The sequence below is a fragment of the Chiloscyllium plagiosum genome, chromosome 22 (assembly GCF_004010195.1).
Source record: "Chiloscyllium plagiosum isolate BGI_BamShark_2017 chromosome 22, ASM401019v2, whole genome shotgun sequence".
In the NCBI taxonomy this organism is placed as follows: Eukaryota; Metazoa; Chordata; class Chondrichthyes; order Orectolobiformes; family Hemiscylliidae; genus Chiloscyllium; species Chiloscyllium plagiosum.
In genome coordinates, this window is record NC_057731.1 from 42,914,853 (window position 1) to 42,937,747 (window position 22,895).

General features: G+C 40.5%; 1 protein-coding gene across 2 annotated transcripts in view; it reads left to right on the forward strand.

Moving 5' to 3' along the window:
* The window catches only part of nt5c2a (5'-nucleotidase, cytosolic IIa), a 78,694-nt gene that overhangs the window by 17,491 nt on the left and 38,308 nt on the right, over positions 1 to 22,895 (forward strand). For both annotated transcript variants that reach the window (XM_043712881.1, XM_043712882.1), the window contains exon 4: positions 3,684 to 3,757. In XM_043712881.1, coding sequence (XP_043568816.1) covers positions 3,684 to 3,757 — 74 coding nt within the window. The remainder of the gene's footprint in view (positions 1 to 3,683; positions 3,758 to 22,895) is intronic.

Genomic DNA, 22,895 nt, shown 5'->3' on the forward strand with positions numbered 1-22,895 from the left:
TTTACTCAAGGGTCTAGATATTGAGGAAATGCAACTAACTGAGAGGCATGGGGCAGTTGAGAAAGCTTATCCAGATAGTTAGCACTAGGTATTTTGCTGTCTTGTAGAGTTAGTTGCACATAATTAAGGTTTCAAGCTAGACTAAGCACATTTTAAAAGTATATGTAAAATTAAACAATATAGCCAGCTAGGCACAAGAAGGGTATTGCAGAGTATGTGGGCTTTAAGCAATATATCAGTTTAAAGCTCTGGGCTGCATTTAACAACATTCTGACATAAGTTCGGGCTGTCAATATCCTGAGAGATGAAACAACACATTAAAGTCTATCGGCTGCTTATTATTTTCTCAAGTCAGTATTGAGATTGCTAAACAGCTTGGCCCTTGAATGTGATCTGGACTAAATCAACTTTGAACAAGGAGAATATGCATGGTCAGGTATGTTTGTATCAGATTGCAGTCAGCCATTTAACGAGCTGCTTGAATCTGAACGTGTTATTGCTGAGGTTGAACAGGTTTAAATCTGGATGTTTAAAGGTAAATAGCTTGATTTGTGATATAAGAGGGACAAATCTTTGAGTTGATATGAAAATGCATTGTTATTCACCCATAATTCCCTCTCTGATAAGGGCATGACTGCTGGAAACTGTGGTGAATCTGAATACCATGTGGAGGACACCACAACCAAGTGGTCTTTCTAACATGCATGAATTCACTGGCTTACATGGTTTACTGAGTAGTGATGTGGATCCCTTGCCCCTTTCTGCCCTGTGGATTGGGCAATTTGTAACACTGCTACTGGAATCCTGTCTGAGAACAGTTATTTATCCACATACAATTTTCCACATTTCCCCACATCACAGAAGAAAATTCTGAAACTGAATGCAGGAAATGCTGGAAGTACACACACACAAACAGAATTAATGTTTCAGGTTGTGAATCTTCAGCAGAATCTTGAAACTTCTTGGTTCTAATTACATGTTATAACATGCCCATCAGAATTTTATCAAAAATGAGCAAACTTCAGAAATTTCAGAAGTGCAGTTTGTAAAGTTGTGAAGTGAGTTCGGCTTTATTTGTGATTGGTATGCAATTTAGTTAATCCTTTGTAAAGTCAAACACCTGATAAACCCGTGTTTTGGACCTTTTCATCTGAATTTAAATTTGCAAACTGTTCCTGGGGATTTGTAGTAGAAATAGGCCATGCAATCCCTTTGGCTTCTGCATTATACATCATCTGAATTAGTCCCTGTCTGGGAACATAAAGCCAAGTTTCACTTGGATTTGTGAGCTGGTTATATAAAAAGGAATTAAATTTTCCAGTCAGATATCTGATGTTGGCCAAATAAAGTCTGCGCCACCCTCTCATTATCTTTGCAGATGATGCTAATGCCTAGTGCCACATTGACCTGTGCAGATTAAATATTTCATCAGGGTTCACTGTAGAAAACACAGCATCCCAGAAATACTCATAAATCAAGAGGTGAAAGAAAGGGAGGAATTCAAGCCAATTGTAATCACCAGGGTAAGGGTATTGAGGAAATGTTTAGAGAAATGTTGGTTTGCATCCTAGGGTCTTAAAACAAGTGGCTGTGAAGATGACATTTGTTGTAACTTACCTAGATTCTACATAAATCCCATCAGATTGGAAAATAGTAAAGTTAATTCCTTATGCAAAAATGTTTGAATGTAGAAAATCACAGGCAAATTCAAAGAACATTTGTTATAGGGACAGTGCTGAAATCTACCATTAATGTAGTTATAGCAGAAAGTCTTAATGTAGTCAGTCAGAGCCAACAAGGTTCTCTGAAAGGGAAATCATGTTTGACTAATCTGTAAATGTGGGGCATTGATTTTAAAATTTCATTGTGTAGGAATCTTTGATATTATTGATAATAGGAGGTCTTAGTGAAGCTGTAAAATAATAGTACAAATAGAAGATTGGTTAGCAAAGAGGAAACCAGGTTAAATGAGTCATGTTTGGGTTTGGAATCTGTAACTATCATAGTGCCACAGGGATAGGAGCTGGGTCCTTGACAATTTAGAATCTATAGTCATAAGTTCTGTGTCAAATTTGAGGGACTTCTAATAATTTTGAATTTTTAATTAAACCTCTACCAGTCTGCACAGTTCAACTGAAACGTGTTGAAACATTTTCATGGGTAGTTCAGTTTCTGGTTTCCCTGTATCTATAGCTCTTTAGGAAAAACAGCAATCCCTGATCAGTAATAGTAAGTGAAAGTTTGTTGTAAAGAAATACCAAGTGGATGTATTTTTGTCTTGTGTTCATGAGGACTGAGAGGCAAGAAACCAAACTTTGAAAGGGTACTGTAATTTATATGGATTGAGAAGAAGGTGCGGATTAGTTTGACATGGTTGGCATAAGGGTGTGGCAGGAAATATTAACTGTCAGTTATAGTTAGCCGGTTTAACTTGGACCAAGTAGAGAGACTGGTCAGTATTTGGTGATGGGGAAAGGAGGGAGGGGACAGTAGTTTTCATAAAACTTTCCCGAATGAAAAATTTGAGTATGAACAGATTATTTTTTTTCTTACAAAGCAAAGGATCCTGTGTATGAATATATGTAGTTTCCAGCAAACATAAATTAATCTCACTGCAAGGTTAACTGAATGTTTTAAATTTAGTTTTATTGAAATCCAGCATGCTGACTGTTGAACCAATCCTTGTTTGCAACTTTGTCCAACATGAGGTATGATTCTGCGAAAGAGCAGCATATACCAAATAATCCCAACTCTGTTAAGGATTACACCAGAAGGCAATTTAATATGAGTAGCAGGTCAGGCAGCATCCAAGGAACAGGAGAATTGACGTTTCGGGCATAAGCCCTTCTTCAGGAAACGTCGATTCACCTGTTCCTTGGATGCTGCCTGACCTGCTGCGCTTTTCCAGCAACACATTTTCAGCTCTAATCTCCAGCATCTGCAGTCCTCACTTTCTCCTCCAATTTAATATGAGTAGTCAGGCTATCGCTGAATCAATTTGTAAGTGGTAGAGGTTATGTATGTTCACCTGCATTACTCATTTCCTTTATTGGTGAAAGGAATTTGCCCATATATTGCAGCTTTTTTCTTTGAGGAAAGGATAAAAACGATTGTCAATTCCTGCTGCATTCTCCATGACAAAGCCCTGATGAATTGATATACTTGCCTGGTTAGAGTTTAATTTCTACTAATATTGATAATTATTAGTTCCTGTTGTATCGCCTCGCAAACCATGGTCCAACCAATTGGGACCATATTTTTATACCATCTGTTTGTTTCCTAAGATTTTAGAATCAAGGCCCCAAGTCCTGATGAGTGCAAGGCAAAAAAACTTCGACTTTTTCTTATAACAATGTTCTGTAACATCAAGCAATTATTTTAATGGAAGGTTATCAAACAGTATTTTTGCCGAATCAAGAATCCTATTTTCAAAGTGCATAAACCTTTAATCTATAACAACCTTGTTTCATGTTCCTGACATTTTAGCTTTGACCTTGTCTCAGGGAAAGGTTAGGTAATCAGAACTACTGTGCTTTCTTCTCTCTTTTCTCTCTCTCTTCCCCCCAACTTTCTGGCATTCTCTCATTGCTTTTCGATTATGCTGACTATTTATATGTATTTTCCGCCTTACGTTTTCTTTCATTTTTCCTTGTGGCAATGAACTTGTTTTTCCTTCTTTTCAGAGTGTTTGTAAACCGCAGTTTGGCAATGGAGAAGATTAAATGTTTTGGATTTGACATGGACTACACTCTAGCAGGTGAGCAAAGCTGATTCTAAGTCAGTTCAGTTCAGTTCATAGTACAGTGTATTTTAATATTTTGTTTTTCCTAACTTTCTTCCATGCTGATAGGACTATTCAGCTGTAGTGGCCATTAGAACTCAGTCTATTTGTCCTCTTGTGATATCCACACAGTTAGGTTCTAACAGGGACAGTGCAAAGATTTGAGGCACAGTTATAACAAAATCTGTTGTTCTAGGTGACAGCTTGAAAATTTCATTCACGCTGAATGGAATGTAATGATCTAGACAGGTATATTTGAAATATCCTGCTCCCTGAATCAGGAGGGTAGTGAGGAGAATCAGGCCTTCATGATGACTATTCCCTTTCTCTTTCCTAAACACTGCAAATTTAACAGTCTGGCATTTGTTGGAGATTGCTGCTGCAGGCACCCCCACCAAAAAGTCAAAATCTGAATGATCATTCCTCCCTGAAAGCTACCTGCTTTTCCTCAGCTTACTTTGCAATCACTAATACCAGCTGTGCTGGTCCTAATCTCTTCCCAGCAAAGGCATTTAGATACTACATAGTATTTTCTCAGTGTCAGGGGATTTCAGACTCAGTTCTTGGAACTAGTGAATGCAGGGGCCTCATTATTGGCAGCAGTGGAGGTTTCCAAACATGAGAAATGTAAAGATTGTAGAAACGTCATAGTCTTAACCTATTTAACCATATCACAGTAGTCAATGACAATCTCTCGTTGGGACAGAGGTCACGTACCAACCATTTATCCCAGAATAACTGTTATCAAATAGTAGTTTCTACATGCAGCTTTCACAGTTCCCCTGAGAACAATCCCTTTTCAGTCAGTGGATATTACTGAAACCAAAAGTCAGCTGTGCTCAGTGTATAGCATGCCTGCCTTGTCAGAAGGCCATAGGTTCAAAACTCACTAAAGTGCCAAATGATGCAGCTGATACTACTTCCAGTACAGTGGCGAAAGAACACAGCACTGTCAAGGGAGTTTGCTGTCTTTTGGCTGAGATGGAAAGCTGAATTCCTGTCTCTCCAATCCCCCTATCCCATCTGACCGTAAGTGATCCTACAATACCACTTTGTAACTTTAGACCAGGGCTGAACATGTCACACCAGGGAAAACTAAACACCTCTTCAAAGCAGCAGGTTATCTTGTGAATAAAATGTTGCTGGTTATGGGATCTTACTTTGCCACTGTGCATATCTGGCCATTGTTTCCTACAGCAGTGACTAGATGTTACTCGTTTTTTGACTCTAAAGTATTTTGGTTGTGAAAAATGATTACAGCAGTTCGCAAATTACGCTGTCGTGGTTGGCTGGTCTCAAATGCATGGCTTAGTTCTGTACTGGACAAAATGTCTTTGTTCCATTCTGGCAGCCTGGTATTGTCGAGTAAATAACATTTGAACACTTTTTCAGTTTAGTTATCTAGCTGCCTTTGAGATTGTGTTACACAGCTGCTATCTGCAGTGAACCAGTGTACATCAGGATCAAATCTCCTTCCACAGAATGGTAAAACCTAATGCATTGTCACACTCCAGACTGCCTTTGACTTTGCAGCATTTAAAACCCATTTATTCTCCATTAAATACCCTAAAATTCATTGGGTGAAGTGGGTATATTGTCATTGGGAGTAGTAATCCATATGCCTCTGCTAATATTCCAGTGACTTGGATTCAAATCCCATCATGATAGATGGAAGTAAAATCTTGTCTAACCTTTGTCACTTTAGGGAATAAAATCTGCTGCATTTACTTGGTCTGGCCTATAAGTGACTTCAAATCCTCAGCAATGTAGTTCACTCTTAACTGCCTTCTGAAATGGGCTACCAAATTAAAGAGAATCAAGCAGTGTCAAAATAGCAAATGCTGACCTTGACAGTGATCCTATGAAAGAATAAAGGCAAAAAAAAAATCAGCAACATCTCCCTGGAAGACCCTCCAGAAGTTTTCACATTTGAAGTTGAGTTTTATTTTTCTCATTGCCTGTCTTTTGCTGTAACTTTGCTCCATAGACTCGTTGCACTCCTCCAAGTGACTGTTACTACTGTTATCACCCTCTTTGGGAAAGTCAACAAACTATTTCCAGGGTCATCACAAGTTAATGATTTAATCAAAGCATGCAAAACATCCCTGATTTTACCTGTCTGTTAAACCATGATATCAAAACACTGACTGGGCTTCTGCATGTAACAAGAACTATTCTTTATTGCAAGTGCGTAAATTCTAATCACAAATAAATAGCTATGAGCTACCAATATGTGGTTGTAGTTAAAACATCAGACTGAATTAAATAAACAACAAAAGTTGGTTTTATGGGTGGAGGGATAAAAGACTTGTTAGCCCATTTCTCTGGCATGCAATTTCAACTTTCTAAATTTTGAGTCTGTCTGCTCATCTAAGTTATTGTCAGAGCAAAACTTAGAAATCCCCAACTTCACCAAGTTGGCACTTGTATATCTTTGTACCAAATCCTCATCACACTGATTTCATCAAAAGCAGATGGGAGAACAGCGAATCCATACTTGACAACACTTGACCTGGTAAGCAACTCTGTTCAAATTCAGTTAGGGTTTGCCAGTGCCCAAATCCCATGAAAGAATACAGAGAAACCAGATAGTCTAGACACTGATTCATTGAATGAAGTGCTAAAACTGCATGCTCAGCAAGGCAGAGGTCAGGTTGGTTATTTCAAGCATGTGACCCCAAACACTGCATGTTTGTTCTTAGTTCATATTGATTATTGAGCCCCTGAACTGAAGGTGAGCACTGTGCTTTGGCTCAACAGCATGACAGATGTTTGCAAAATAGATTTCTTTTGGTTACAGTTGCAATTATGTGAACTTTGACCAGAAGCCTGCGACAGATACCCGTAAGAACTGAAATATAGGATCTCTAAACCTGCCTCAATCCCCTCCAGGATTGAGGCAGACACAGGAAGGAAGCATGGTTGTGAACTGTGATAAAGAGTACCTAATTGGGCACTGTAATACAGTGTGGTCACTGACTGAGTCATAAAGATATACAGCATGGAAACAGACCCTTCAATCCAACTCGTCCATGCTGACCAGATATCTCAACCCAATCTAGTCCCACCTGCCAGCACCCGGCCCATTTCCCTCCAAACACTTCCTATTCATATACCCATCCAAATGCCTCTTAAATGTTGCGATTGTACCAGCCTCCACCACTTCCTCTGACAGCTCATTCCATACACGCATCACCCTCTGTGAAAATGTTGCCCCTTAGGTCTTTTATATATTCCCCTCACACCCTAAACCTATACCTCCTGGTTCTGGACTCACCCACCCCAGTGAAGAGATTTGTCTATTTACCCTATCCATGCCCCTCATGATTTTAGAAACCTCTATAAGGTCACCCCTCAGCCTCTGACACTCCAGGGAAAACAGCTCTAGCCTATTCAACCTCTCCCTATAGCTCAAATCTTCCAATCCTGGCAATATTCTTGTAAATCTTTTCTGAACCCTTTCAAGTTTCCGATAGAAAGGAGACCAGAATTGCGCAATATTCCAACAGTGGCCTAGCCAATGTCCTGTACAGCTGTAACATGACCTCCCAACCCCTTGCACTCAATACTCTGACCACTGAGGAAAAGAGGGTGTGAATTGGGGTTGTAATAGCCTGATCTTTAACCAGGATTTTCTGTCCATAGGGATATCTATTAATTTTGTACAGAATGGTGACAGTGAATCTGTTTAATATGCAGCAGATAGAATTGGGGCTTTAACATACAATCCAGAGAAACTGCAATGGTCCTGCTGAGTTTTGCAGAGAGCAACTTATTGCTTCTAATGTGCATTGCACCTGTCTTGGCCTAGTTCTTGTTATATTAACATATCAAACAATGCAGAGTGTTAAGCATAGTCTATATATTGCAGGTTATTTTTGGGTGAAGAAATGTTTGGATGAATGTGAATATCTGGTGGAATGCTTTTAAAGTGGCAGTTATGAGAGTAATTGCTGCTTGCGGCTGTGCTTCTGAGCAGAGTTGAAGATGCTTTGTTGAGTGTGAAGAGGTGCGCTACGTGGGCTTCTTCTGATCAGTGTGTGCAATTAACAGATGTGACCCTGTCTCAGGAAAGCAGCACTCTTAACTGTATGGATTCTCAAAGGATAGAATGTAAAACCAAGTGTCTCAGATTTTAAAATAATTGCCAAAAGAATTTGAGGGAAACAAGAAATTTCATCAGAAGGTCTTAAGTTCAGAAAGGTCACTACCCATTGGAAGCAGATTCCATGAACACTAATGAAAACTTTAAGACATTTGGATCTGTATTTGTGGAGGATGAATTTGCAGAAAATGGGGAAAGAGCAGCAGCTCCAAACTGAATTGGATAGATCTTACAAATAGCTTCTATATCCACAATGTACCAAAGGATTGAGAATTTTAAACTGAATTTGCTGTTTCAGTTGGCAAATGGTTTCATTCAGCCTCCTGGCCAAACACTGGTCATAGAGCTGTACAGCTCTTTGATCCAACTCGTCCATGTCGACTAGATATCCTAAATTAATCTAGCCCATTTGCCATTATTTGGACGATATCCCTCTAAATCCATCCAGATGCTTTCATGTAGTAATTGTACTAACCTCTGACCTTCTCTGGCAGCTTATTTCATACATGCGCCATGCTCTGCGTGAAAAAGTTGCCCCTCTTTTTTTTTTCCCCATCTCACCTTAAACCTATGCTGTCTAGTTTTGGACTTGCTCCTGGTGAAAAGACCCTGTCTATTTAGCCTATCCATGCCTCATGATTTTATAAACCTCTATAATGTTTACCCTCAACCTCTGATGCTCCAGACAAAATAGTCCCAGCCTATTCAGCTTCCATTGACCCTATTTAGCTCAAACCCTCCAACCTTTGCAACATCCTTATAAATATTTTCTGAATCCCTTCAAGCTTCTATTTCAAAAGTGGCCTAACTAATGTCCTGTACAGGCACAACATGACCTCCCAATTCCTATACTCAATGCACTGATCAATAAAGTCAAGCATTCACTATACTCTGAACTCCACTTTTAAGGAACTATGAATCTGTACTCCAAGATCTCCCCTGGCAATACTCCCCTGGGACCTTGCCATTATGTAAGTCTTGCTCTGATTTGCCTTTCCGAAATGTAGCACCTCCCATTTATCTAAATTAAACTCCACCTGCCACTCCTTGACCCAAAGGTCTATCTGATGATCAAGGTCCCGTTGTCCTCTGAGGTAACCACCTTCGCTGTCCACTTCACCTCCAATTTTGATGTCATCTGCAAACTTACTAAATATACCTCCTATGTTCATATCCAAATCATTTATATACATGATGAAAAGCAATGGACCCAGCACCGATCTTGGGCACACCACTGGTCACAGGTTTCCAGTCTGAAAAGCAACCTTCGACCATCTCTGTCCCTCAGTGTCCTACCTTCTAGCCAGTTTTGTATCTAAGTGGCCAGTTCTTTCTGTATTCCATGTGATCTAACATGCAGTCTACCATGCATCACCTTGTCAAAGTCCACTTAGCTCACATCCACTGCTCTGCCCTCATCAATCCTCTTTGTTACTTCAGAAAGCTCAATCAAGTTAGTGAGATATGGTTTCCCATGCACAAAGCCATGTTGACTATCCCTTATCCGTTCTTGCCTCCCCAAATGCGTGTAAGTTCTGTCTCTCAGGATTCCCTCCAACAAATTGCCCACACACTGATGTCAGGCTCACCAGGCTTTAGTTTCCTGCTTTTCCTTACCACCTTTTGCAAATAGTGGCACCACTTTAACCAACCTCCAGTCTTCCCGAATCTAATCTAATCTAATCTAATCTAACCTGTGGCTATCCAAATATCTCAGCAAGGGACCCAGCAATCACTTCCTTAGCTTCCCACAGAGTTCTAGGGTGCACCTGATCAGGATCTGGGGATTTTTCCACCTTTTATGCATTTTAAGTTGTCCAGCACCATCTCTATAGATGGCATTCCTATTTTGGAGAGGAATGCAGGCAACTATTCTTGGAGCTATTCTTGTTCTCTGCATTGGGAAATTAGGAATGTTGAGGAAATTTGGTATTCTGATTTTGCAGCAGTCATTTCAGTACAGTGAGGAGTGGGTAATGCAATATTGGTAATGCCGTTTTTTAGACAGATTAGATTCTGTCTTCGTGTTCAGGTGTATGTAAACGTTCCAGTGGCACTGTTCAAAGAGCACAGTGTTCTTTTGCTGATAATGTTTAAATAAAGCAAACCGTCCAGTTCTTTTATTAATTTATGGGATGTGGATGTTGCTGGCTCGGCCTGGATTTATTGCCCACTTCTAATTTCCTGAACTACTGCAGTCCTTTGTGTGGTCCTGTGTTGTAGGGGCAACTAAGTGCTGTTAGGAATAGTTTCAGGATTTAGATCCAGAGATAGTGAATGAATTGCAATAAAGTTCCTAGTCAGGATGGTTAGTAGTTTAGAGAGGAATTTGAAGGTGGTTGTGTTCCCATTCAACTTGTCCTTTTCAGGTAGTGGAGATTGTGGATTTGGAAGGTTGTGTTGGAGGAGCCTTGGTCAGTTATTGTAGATGGCATACCCTATGCCAGTCACGCAGGCTCCTCTACCCGGGATGAAGTCAGTTTTCTTGTGTTGTTGGAGCTGCACTCAGCCAGACAAGTAGGGAGTATCCCATTGCAATCTTGTGCTTTGTAAATGGCGGACAGGGAAATTGAGGATTCCTAGCCTCTAACCTACTCTTGTAGCCACAGTATTAATATGGCTGCTCCAGTTAAACTGTTGGTGAATGACAACCTCTAGGATATTTGTGGGGGACACACTTTCAGAGAATTTCAAGGAACAATTAAATCTTGTTGGTGGTCGTTGTCTGACGTGTGTGGTATTAATGTTGTTGTCCCTTATCAACTCAAGCCTAGACACATTCAGATTTTGCTACTTAGGATCAGACTGCTTCAGTATCTGAGCCATTGTGAATGGTGGTGAGGGTTGGGACAAAGAAAGGAATGATCCAGATGTCTTGTCTTGTCTAGTCCATCAAAGTTAATTTAACAGGAGTAGAATTGTAGAATAGTTACAGAATGGTTAGTGTTTGCATTGGCTCTCTGATACAACTCATCGAATGCTCTCTCCCTGCACATTCATCCTTTTTATCAGGTAATGATCTAATTCTTCCTTGAATTCCTCAATCGAACTGACATCCACAGTCTTTATGTATTCTAGATTATAACTTACTAAGTGAAAATATTTTTCTTCATATTGTCATTGTTTCTTCTGCTAATTAGCTTAAACATACACTCGGGAGTTTGGAGAAGCATACAGTCTCTGGTTCTCCCTTGCGGCAATAGGAACAGTTTCTCCCTATCTATTCTATCCAGGCCCCTTGTGATTTTGACTTTTCTATCAAATTTAATATCTTTTCTTCCTCATGGCAGTAGTGTGTGCCATCTACAAGAAACACTGCAATAACTGACCAAGGCTTCTCCAACACAACCTTCCAAATATTCTCCAGACTGACTATATAATTGAAATTGCTCATCGCAGGGACTATTCTCACAGAACCTTTTCGGCTTCCTCTCTCATGTTTTCCTAATGTGTGTCCAAATTGGATGTAATACTCCGGTGTTTTATGCAAGTTAAATACAACTCCCTTGCTTTTGTATTCTGCCCCAGTTAATAAACCCCGAGAATACTATATGCTTTATTAACCACATTCTCAACCTCTCCAGTTGCCTTTTACTTATTTGTGCAAATATACAGCCATGTCCCCTTTACAACTGTATCCTTAATTTATAGTGCCTGTCTGCGTACTTCCCACAAAAATGAATCACTTCACTCTTCTCTGCAATAAATTTCATCCACAGCTTGGTTGCACATTTATGTCAACCTAAGTGCATCCAAAATTCTACATTATCTCATGATTCCCAATATTTCCACGTTTTCTATCTGCAACTTTTGAAATTTTTCCTGTACACACAGGTCTAGATTATTAATATACATCCAGAAGAGCAAGGTTTCCAGCACTGACCCCTTGGGAACTCTACAATCCTGCCTGAAAAATAACTGTTCATCAATCTTGTTCCATTTTGAATGAATGCTTTGTAACTGGCTTCAGGAAGTGTGTTGTCATTTGTTTGATTGTCCTCTAATTAGTTGAATCCAGAGAATATAATGGAAGGATTGCTGGTGGAACTGCTCTAGTGTTTTAATATGTTGCTGATTAACACTCCATCTCTCTCTCTCTCATTGTAGTACCAGAGTGTGCGACAATTGCTTGTTACTCTAGAACTTTTGTTGACTTGTGGAGGTCTTTGCCAAACATCCACTGCTGTAGTTTGTAGAAGGTTGAGTTAGTGGCACTGATCCAGTGCTGATAGTTCTTGTCAACAGTGGCCATTTGAGAGAGATGCTCAGCGTATTCTAGAGTGTCTCCTTCAATGTGTATGGGAAATGGAATATTGGGCTTACTAGGTGTGTGTTGATATAAAATTTGTTTTGGCAACATTAAGGCAAATTTCTTTTTCTTAATGCACTCATGGGATGTGGCTATCACTGGCTGGCCAGCATTAATTGCCAGTCCCGAGGTGCCCTTGAGAAGGTGGTAATGAGATGGCTTCTTGAACTGCTGCAGTCCACAATGTGTAGGTTGATCCGCAATCCCCTTAAAGAAGGAATTCCAGGATTTTGACTCAATGACAATAAAGGAATGGTGATTCCACTTCCAAGTCAGAATTGTGAGTGGCTTGGAGATGAATTTGCGAGTGGTGATGTTAGCATGTATCAGCTGCCCTTGTCCTTCTAAAATGGAGGTGGTTGGGTGTTTGGAGCATGTTGTCTAAGGGTGTTTGGGAAATTTTTATAGTGGATGTTGTAGATCGCATGCATGGCTACTACTGAGCGTCAGTGGTGGAGGAAGTGGGTGATTATGGATCTGGTGACAGGCAGGCTGCTTTGTCCTGGATGGTGTCAAGCTTCTTGAATATTATTGCACCCATCCAGACAAGTAGGGGATATTTCATCACGATCCTGACTTGTGCCTTGCAGATGGTGGACAGGCTTTTGGGGTCAGGAGGTGAGTTACTCACCACAATATCCTAGCCTCTGACCTGGTCTTGTAGCTGCTGGTTATGTGATGAGTCCAGTTGAGTTTCTGGTTAGAGGTAATCCTTCGGATGTTGATAAACGGGGATTCTGTGATAGTAATATCATTGACTGTCAAGGTACAATGGTTAGATTGTCTCTTATTGGAAATGGTCATTGCCTGGCATTTGCATGGTGCATATGTTACTTGCAACTTGTCAGCCTAAGCCTGGACATTGTCCAGAGCTTGTTGCATTTGACCATGACTGCTTCAATATTGGCGGAGTCGTCAATGAACACTGTGATCATCGGTGAACAGCCCCAGTTTTGACTTTATGATGGAGGGAAAATTGTTGAAACACAAGAAGGTTGGGCCTAAACACTACCCTGAGGGTCTCCTGCAGGGATGTCCTGGAGCTGAGATGACTGACCTCCAGCAACCACAACCATCTTCCTCTGTGTTAGGTATGACTCCAGCTACCAGAGAGTTTGTCTCCTGATACCCATTGATTCCAGTTTTGCTGGGTCTCCTTGATGCTACACTCTGTCGAATGCAGCCTTGGTGTCAAGGACTGCCACTCTCACCTCATCTCTGGAATTCAGCTCTTTTGCCCATGTTTGAATCAACACTGTAGTTGAGGTCAGGAATTGAATGGCCCTGGCAGACCCCAAAATGGGCATCACTGAGCAGTTTATTGTTGAGCAGGTGCTGCTTGATAGCATTATCGATGCTGCCTTCCGTACTTTACTGATGATTGGGCTGAAGGGGTCTAATTGGTCGGGTTAGATTTGTCTTGCCTCGGTATGTCCTATATACACATAGCAATTTAACAGTTTTGAATCAATATGGAGCAAAAGCGGGATTATGATATTTCTTGGAGACACAAACCACAGAAACTTGCGACTTATTGTGTCAAATGCTTTGATGGATATAATGCAGCATTCTGGGAGTTGATTTCAACATATTCCTTTGCTTTGTCTGGCTGCGAACTATGTTGGTTTTTCTGAAAGGCCCTTAGCAATGACAAGTAAGAGACTCCAGAGAATAAGTGTAAGTTTTTTTCCCTGACAATGATGAGGGAAGTACTTTTATAGTTTCCACAGCATGAATTATCAACCTTTTTTTGAAAGTAGTTAGTTGTCATATTTTTGAAGTCGAGGAAAGTTCTTTTTCTTCCAAATGTGGAGGATGAGTGCTTGAAGTCTTGATATGAATAAATGCCCACAACTGGAAAGCCAATGAATCCCTTCACCACTGGATAATTTCCAGGCTCTTGAGTAGTTAGATGGGGAGGTAAGTCCCCTGGCTGGGGAATCAAAAGCTATTTGGGATGGGCAGGAAAGTGGTGTTTCTGTCATAATCCAGTTAGCTCATATCCTATTAAATGATGGAGAAGTCTTGAGGGCCTGTATGTGTATGTTGCATAGGGCACATTCTCAAGATAAGGAGCAGGTCATTTTAGGAATGCAAAGAGAAACTTCTTCACTCAAAGGACTGTGAATCTTCAGGATTCTTTATCCCATAGAGTTGTGAATGTTCCACCATTTGGTATCTTCCCCAATATTTTTGCTCCCAAGGAATTGAGGAAACCGGGACTGGGAGGCAAGTCAAGATCAGCCATGATCATAGTGAATGGCAGACAAAGCTTGATGGTGCGTATGGTTTATTCCTGTTACCATTTCTTGTAATGGGTATGCCGTCAGCGTGGCTGCCTACTGACTGGAGATGGATAGTAAATTAATAGTTACTTTCTGCTCGGATTGGGATATAACCAGCATGGACAGGCTTCTGCTTAGATGGGGAAATTGTCAGAAACCTCTTGGTGGGTTTCCAGGCTGGCTGATCTGTATCCTACATCAGGACCTCCTGGTGGTAGTGGCCATTTCTATGGCTCTAGTACTGCCACTGACCATGTTCAGCCCAACTGTTGCTGGGACCTGCCACTTGCACTCAAAGGTCAGGTTAGAGCTATCTCTACATCTAATAAGATGTAGGAACAGAAGTGGACCATTCACCCCATTGGTCTGCTCTGCCATTTCATGAGATCATGATTGATCTGATCATATTCAACTCCAATTCCTGACCGAAAACCCATAATCCTTTATTTTTTACTCAGCCTTAAGTATAGAACAAAGAAAATTTACAGCCTAGGAACAGGCCCTTCAGCCCTCCCAGCCTGAACCAATCCAAATCCACTGTCTAAACTTATTGCCCAATTCCTAAGCATCTGTATCTCTCTGCTCCTGACCTACTCGTGCATCTGTCCAGACGCACCTTAAATGAATCTACCCTGCCTCTACTACCTTTGCTGGCAACACATTCCAGACACCTACCACCCTCTGTGTAAACTACTTTCTGCGTGTATAACCCATAAACTTTTCACCTCTCACCTTGAACGTGTGACCCCTTGTTGAATCCCTCACCCTGGGAAAAAGCTTATCCCTATCCATCCTGTCTGTATGATTTTGTAGACCTCTATCAGGTCCCTCTCAATCTCCTTTTTTCTAATAAAAACAATCCTAACCTACTCGACCTCTCTTCATAGCTAGCACCTATATAATTATACTTAATAACTTTGCCTCAACAACCCTGCGTGGCAAAGAATTTCACAGATTCAGTACCCTCAGAAGAAATTCCTTCACTAAAGGGTAGTGACTGCAGAGATGTTCTATCTTTCCCACTCAGCTGCCTCAAGAATTGAATTGAATTGAATTTATTGTCACGTGTACCGAGGCACAGTGAAAAGGTTTGCTTTGCGAGCAATACAGGCTGATCACAGAGTTAAGTAGCACAGATAAGTAAATAATAGGTGAGTGAAGATGAGATAGATCAATTGTTGATTTATTTTTCAAAGCCTTGTACATTGTAGAAGGTAAGGAAGTTTGTGCTTAAGAGTTAGTAGAAGGGATTGTTAGAATATCAAAATGTTAATTGACCTTGTTTCAACATGTGAATTGGAGGGAGTGCAGAATAGCTAATGGTTTCAATTAACAATTAAATACTGTGGCAACTGTGATTTCAGAATGCAAGAAAAAACACAAAGCAGGCCTGACAGCAACAGTTATATTGGACTAAAGACATTCCTCTCTCCATAGGTGCTGCCAGACTTGCTATGATTTTTTTTCATGAAATTATTCTTCTAACCAACTGTCCAGAGATGATATTACACACCTGGCATAAGTGGGATTTGAACCCGGGACTCCAGGTCTGAGAGTATGGCTGTTGCTACCATACAACAAGAGGGCCCTGCTAAGTTTTTTTTTAACTTATTTTCTTTAATTTATTGTAACTAATGAGTTCCTAAATTTGGAAACTGGGGATCATTAAACATAATGGAAATAAATGTAGTGAGAAGAGTTGTAATCAAGAGAAGGATCGAGATTAGAAAAGGGTTCCCAAGCCTTTTTCTGCTGCTCTCATCCAGTGTGTGCAGGGTTTAGGAAATGTTATCTATGTCTATTATGGATTTATACTTCACTGAAAAAGAAAAATCAGTTGTCCTGTTGGATAAAGGCTTTCTGTTAAAAACCTCAGTAACTGAAATGTGAGAGTTTGAGCTCAGATATGTTGAGACACAGAATGTAGCTAAATGGGATGGGACTAAGGATTGCTGCATGAGGTGGCAGGTGATGGACTTGGTATTCTGAAGAAATTGATTTTAATTGCTTGTGGGCACAATCATTTTAGTGCCTGTAGTTTAGGACTTGGAGAAGATCAGGATACAGCCAGTTATAGTGATACCCCCAAACTGGTGATTTTGTGCTCTAAGGGTGTATGGATAATGTAGAGTAGATTTGACAAAAAAGTAGTTCCTAAGTGTTGATGGCCATTGAAAATGAAGGAAGAATATGATTAAAGAGAGGATCAAGCCCTTAGAACAATGGGAGGAAGCATTAGAAGGTGACTTTTTGGCAGCTGCGATACCATACTCTGAATGAAGACTGGGTAACCAAGAAATGAGGTTACGATGCTGGCTTCATACCACTATGGTTACAGCTTGGCAGAAGGGGACCAACACTTTATCTGTTTCACCCCACAGCTAGCGTACTTCCTGTTGGCTGAGAAAGGAGGGTTGCTGTCGCACTCGAGGAGGAGTTTGCGGCCTTTCGTTCCCCCTCCCAGCTGTAGGAGGTAAGATGAAGGGGATCTGCTGCAGGTGGGAGAAACAAAAGGGAAGTGAGTGCCCTACTCTTCAATGGGCAATATCACTCTTTGCAGATATATCTGGGCAGGTTTGAGTATTGATTCCATTGGTTCATGGAGGTGTTTTAATCAGTTTCACGGTAGGGGGGACAATCACTGCAGATTAAGATAATTCATATACTGCTAACTTAAACTAAATGTGTAGGTCTTGTAGTACAGTGGTAGTGTCCCTACTGCTGGGCCAAAAAGTCCAGGTTCAGGTCCCACCAGCCCAAGAGATGAGTCATAATATGTCCAAGCTTATTAATTTAAAAATAACTATATAAACTAGTTCTTTCTTGGGCCCCACAGAACCCCATCATGGGACAGGTGAGTATTCGTCTCAGGAGTTTTATTTGGATTGTTCTCTGGAACCCTTAATTGATAAATTCAGTGGAAAATGATACTTTAAAAAATGTAGCACTTGATAGAAATAGTCTAAGAAGGAATACGTGGAGTACAAAGACATTAAGAATTCATGTATGTTAATCTACAAAGTCAAAGTGTGGTGCTGGAAAAGCATCCTAGGATGCTGCCTGACCTGCTGTGCTTTTCCAGCACCACACTCTTTGACTCTGACTCTCTACAGCATCTGTAGTCCTCACTTTCTCCCTGTAAATATATGAAATAAGATGAACCTACATGAAGCTACAAACCATTTGGAAAGAGATCAGTGCCTCACTCCAAGAACATAACTGTAGGCATTCCCCAGGATAGTGTCCTCAGCACAATCATCTTCAGCTCCTTCATCAGTGACCTTCCCTCATCATGAGGTTAGAATTGGGAATGTTTGGTGTTGATTGCACAATGCTCACAGGTGGGAGAAACAAAAGGGAAGCAGAAAATTCATGAAACTACTGAAGCCATCCATATCCAGATGTACCTGGACAGTGTTCGGGCTTGGGCTGATAAGTGGCAAATAACTTCTGTTGCTGCTGTATGTTGCAGCTTTGTAATCAAGGCTACTTCCAAGTTTTTACAGTTCTACTAAATGAAATAGTTTCATCCTGTGGACAAAAACTGAAATACTGTGCCTATTTGGGTTTGTCCTCTGGAGGCTGGAGGACAGTGTGACAGCCTTTCCGGTACGCCAGATGCAGGACGTTGCATGGTTGACGAACCTAAGCACAGCGACACTGTTTTGTGCACAAGAACTTCTGGATCCATTAAAACTGAAGCACATGCTGTTCTTCTGACTTCCCAAACTGCATTTGGCAGATGAGGAAGTGATAATATGAACTTGATAGACTATGTAACCAGTTAGGGCAGAGGGTTAGTGCTGGATAGTGGTGAGTAGATCTGTGGATTCAGAAGTAACAGGTACATGTCTTGTGAAGACCAGAGAAACAAGTGCGATAAGCATTGACCAAATGATGGCTAATAGTGTTCTAAGACTAATGTGTTGTATGAACATAGTGTATAGAAGGACAGTGAATGCTGTGTTGTGTCACACAGAGCCCAGTAAATGTGACAGTAAAACAGACATAGATGTTTGTACAACAGCTTGATTAGCAGCAATGTCCACAAAGTCACTGCTGTCCCCAGTTTAAGTTTGAGAGTAGGTTGGGTGCTTCAGTTCGTTGTCCAGCTATCATTAGAAATAGAGGTTCCTGTACAATTGACTTTTTGTTGCGACATGTCATTCAGATTTTTCATAAATACTGCACTATGACATTTGAGCTTTTTGGTGACATGGAGCTGAGTATCATTGCTATGTCGATTTCTCCTGTAGCATAATATTTGAATGAAGTCATGCCCTTTCTGCTATCTGACATTGCTGGGAAGTGAGCCTCCTGTATTTTTAGTATTAAAGGGAACCTGGCAGGGGCAAATACACAGCTAACTAAGGGTGAAATGTTGAGGAGAAGGGGGTCAATTAGATAGGATGCTATTGTATTTGACTCCCCAGTTAGTTTCCACACATCTGGGTCTTCAGAGATTGCCAATTTACATGTCCATAATGTTGCATGACTATTCCTGTTTTAGCTTATTTTCTGCTGAAAGTGGGGTACATGTCCTTGTTACCTCTAAACCTATTCTAACAAATTGCTCGCTGGTCTCTCAATCTAACCTTCATAAATCAGAGGTCATCCAGAACTCTGTCGCAGCATCTTCCTTTTTCTTCAAATTCTATTTATTTTATCAGTTCTGTTCTCACAGATCTACATTAAGACTTGAACAGGAGACAATTTTAAACTACCATTTTCTGTTTAGAACTTTCCATGGTCTTGCTTCTCACACAGTCTAAGGTCCTCCAGCTGTTCGAGTTTTCTGTAATAATTTCATTTTGGCCTTTTGAACATCCCAAGTTTTACTGACTCCTCCACTGAGATCCAACTGATGCCTTGTGCAGGATTATGTTTCAGAGTCAACCTTGTAATCAATTCCTTTGCAAGTTGAGAGGCCAGGATGCTGCTGGGCTTGGGGCTGTTTGGAGGATGCTTCAATCCTACAGTTCATATGATTTCTAGATATGGGGCATTTTGTTCAGTTGGTATCAACACTCTGTTAAAACACACAAAATTAGTTGTGTCACTGTCAGGTCAGTGTAGGGTCACCCATGTTGTGATGCCCTCCATGGATAATCAACTTGCCAATAGTCCCTATCATAGATCAGTGGAGTGAACTATTGAGAATGAACCTGTGTATGTACCCAAGAAGGGAAATGACAAATGAAATATGATGGAAATATTATGTAATATCATTCTGACAAGAGGGTTAGGGCCAGTGGTGTTTGTATTTAAGAGGTTTATGAGGTACAGCAAGGCACCTTGGCCACTCTCTCATTTTTCATTATTCAGTGAAGTGACTGCCATTGTCTCGTGGGCAGTAACTGCCACAGACGTTTGTCATAGCATTCTGACCTCAATCTCTTTGCAAGACTTGGTGACGATGAAGTTACCGCATCATTCATTTCCTGTTGCTACTTTTATCTTTATTAAGGAGTGAGCCCTGAGGCTTTCACTGTGGTATTGAGACTAGAATTGAGGTGCCTATTTGTGAAACTGAGGCGATTATGTAGCAGACAATTTGTTGCCAGACTGGACCTCCTTCACTGAGGCTCTTTGTAGCCACCTGTCTTGAAAAATTATTGCATTTTTTCAGTTAAAGCATATTTTGCCACAGGTATGCAGATTGGTCAGTGTTTACCGGAAATCCCTAAGAGTGTCATTATTCAAAAAGGTTAATTTAGAGTCTTGAGTTTTCTGCCTTTGGATTTGAAATTCAAATTTACCAAAACTGTACATGTCTGCTAATCTGTTGCTTGTAACTTCTCTTTGATTCTGTTCTTGGAAACTGTCATAAGCCAGACCATATTTGCCCGTTGGTCTTTCTTCCTGAATAAAGAAACTGATATGTCAATTCTGTGTCACATAGAACTGACATCTCTAGAGATGATGTTTACACTCAGACCTGTTCTGCCAAAACCTTAAGCTTGTCTGTTCTGGTCTCTGGTTAAGATCTGGGCTAGTTAAGCTCCACCAAGTCAGTCAGTCTGAAAATAATTTAAGGAATTGTGAATAACTATGAAAAGTGAACTGATTTCACTAAGGTGTTGGTGAATCAGCAATATCTAGATGTATAATTGACTGCTGCGTATTTCCAAACATGTTCCGATCTAAGTTGAAATATGGTAATAATTCAATGTCCCATTTGATTCAAAGATTTAATACATTGCAGTAACTCGCTAAATCCAACTTTCATTTGCATGGGAAGCCAGTGGACCAGTGGGATTGTTGCTAGATTATTATCAATGAAGAGACTCAGAAAATGTTCTATGGACTCCCAGGTTTGGTTTCTCCAAAGGCCATTAGAGAGCTGAATGCTTTGGTTATTCTTTTCTTACAGTTGAAAAATATCCTGTTGCACCAGTATTTTTAAGAAAAGCATTCCTTTTTTAAATCAAAAAGCTAAATGCTGTGGATAGTGATGTTTGTTTGTTTTGTTTATTGATGTGCACTATTGTACAGAAGCACTTCCGAATTCTGGCTGTTCATTTTTACTTAGATACAATAAAATTTATTAACTCAGAAAATGGCTGCGCTGATTTCATCCCATGCACAATCAGTTCTTGCTGTGATAGGGTCATTGGCTCCATTATACATCAAATTGACACTGGAATACTGTCTGCCTCTGTCAGTTAAACTGCTAACTAGTCATTTTTATCCCTTGATCCATACCACTATACACGTTTGCTGATCGTTATCACGTTGCTGCTTGTGGGATCTTGCTGTGCAAAATCCACTGCTTTTTTTTATTTTCCAAAAGTTGTATTATGTTTTAGCTGTAAAGCACTTTGGATTCTCGAAAGTCATAAAAAGTGTTTCGGAAATATAAGCGTTTGTGTCAGTCAGCTTTGTTGCTTTGTTTTTTGCCAGACCTCTGGCCTCCTTTTTTGAGTTCCAGTTACATGGATGATGATATGTACTGTGTACATGCACTCCCTTGCTGACTGTGATGCATACTGTCTGTGTGGGGTCCTTTGCTGATGCTGAGTCACTCATGCAGGAAGTTTGAAGGTGAAGCTACAGCGCAGGACCACCTGTGAGTATCAAATAGCAGAAGCAGCAAGTGATAAGGCTAAGTGATCTCTTAGGCAAAGGATCCGATCTAAACTGTGCAGTTGTGCCCCAATAAATTTTGAATGGAGGTGGACAAACAGCTAGCAGGAACGGAGCTTCCAGAAATATCCCCATCTTCAATGATGGATCAAGCCAGCACATCAGTAGATCTTGACCTGCTCTGGAGGATCCCAGCATTGCGCACACCAGTCTTCAGTCATTTTAATTACTCCATGTGATATCAAGAAACTGCTGAAGGCATTGGATTCTGCTTGGGGTAATAACAAAAGAATGAGGACAGAGTTAGTTGGAATGGATTGGAAATGGAGTTTAGCAGCAAAGACAGTTGAGGAACAATGACAGGTGGTTAAGAAAGTAGGTTCATGACTCTGAACAAATTTATAGCCTAGTGAGGAAAGAGGATTCTAGGAAGGGCAATGCCAATTGTTAACCAGGGAAGTTCAGGGTAGTTCAAACTGAAAGAACAAGCATACAATTTGGCAAAAATTAGTGATAAACCAGCAGACAATCATTAAATTTGACAAATTAGATCCACAATTGGCTGGATGAAAGGAGCTGGGAGTGCTGGTTGAGGGTTGTTTTTCCTATTGGTGGTGTCCCAGAGGCTCAGTGTGAGGCCCTTGCTGTTTGTGGGTTATGTAAATAGTTTAGACTTGAATATAGAAAGGTTGATCGGTAAGTTTGCAGATAGTAAAAATAAAAAATTGATGGGCTGGTAAGTAGTGAGGAGTATAGCTTTAAACTACAAGAGGATGTAGACGAGCTGATCAGATGGGCTGATCAGTGACAAACGGAATTCAATCCGGATAAATGAGGTGATGCACTTGGGCAGAACAAACCAGGCAAGGGAATACATGAATGGTAGAACCCTAGGAAGCATCAAGAATCAGATGGACCTTTGTGCATGTACACTGGTCCCTTAAGGTATCAGGTCATATGAATAATGTGGTTAAGAAAGCATATGGTTGTCTTTCCTTTTTTGAGAAGATTTGTAGTTCAGGTTGATAAGTATGTAAGTTACCTTGCTGAGCTTGAAGCTTTGTTTTCAAACATTTCGTCACCATACTAGATAATATCAGTGAGATAACAGTGACTAATGAACCTAAAGGATCCATTAGATACCACCAGCAAACTTAACATCATTTACAAGATACCATGCAAGAACTGTAAAAACAAAACTACATCAGACAAACTAGCAGGAAACTTGCCACCAGGATACATGAACACCAACTGGCCACCAAAAGACATGACCCACTCACTAGTTTCACTACGTACAGACAAAGAACACCACTTTGACTGGGACAACAC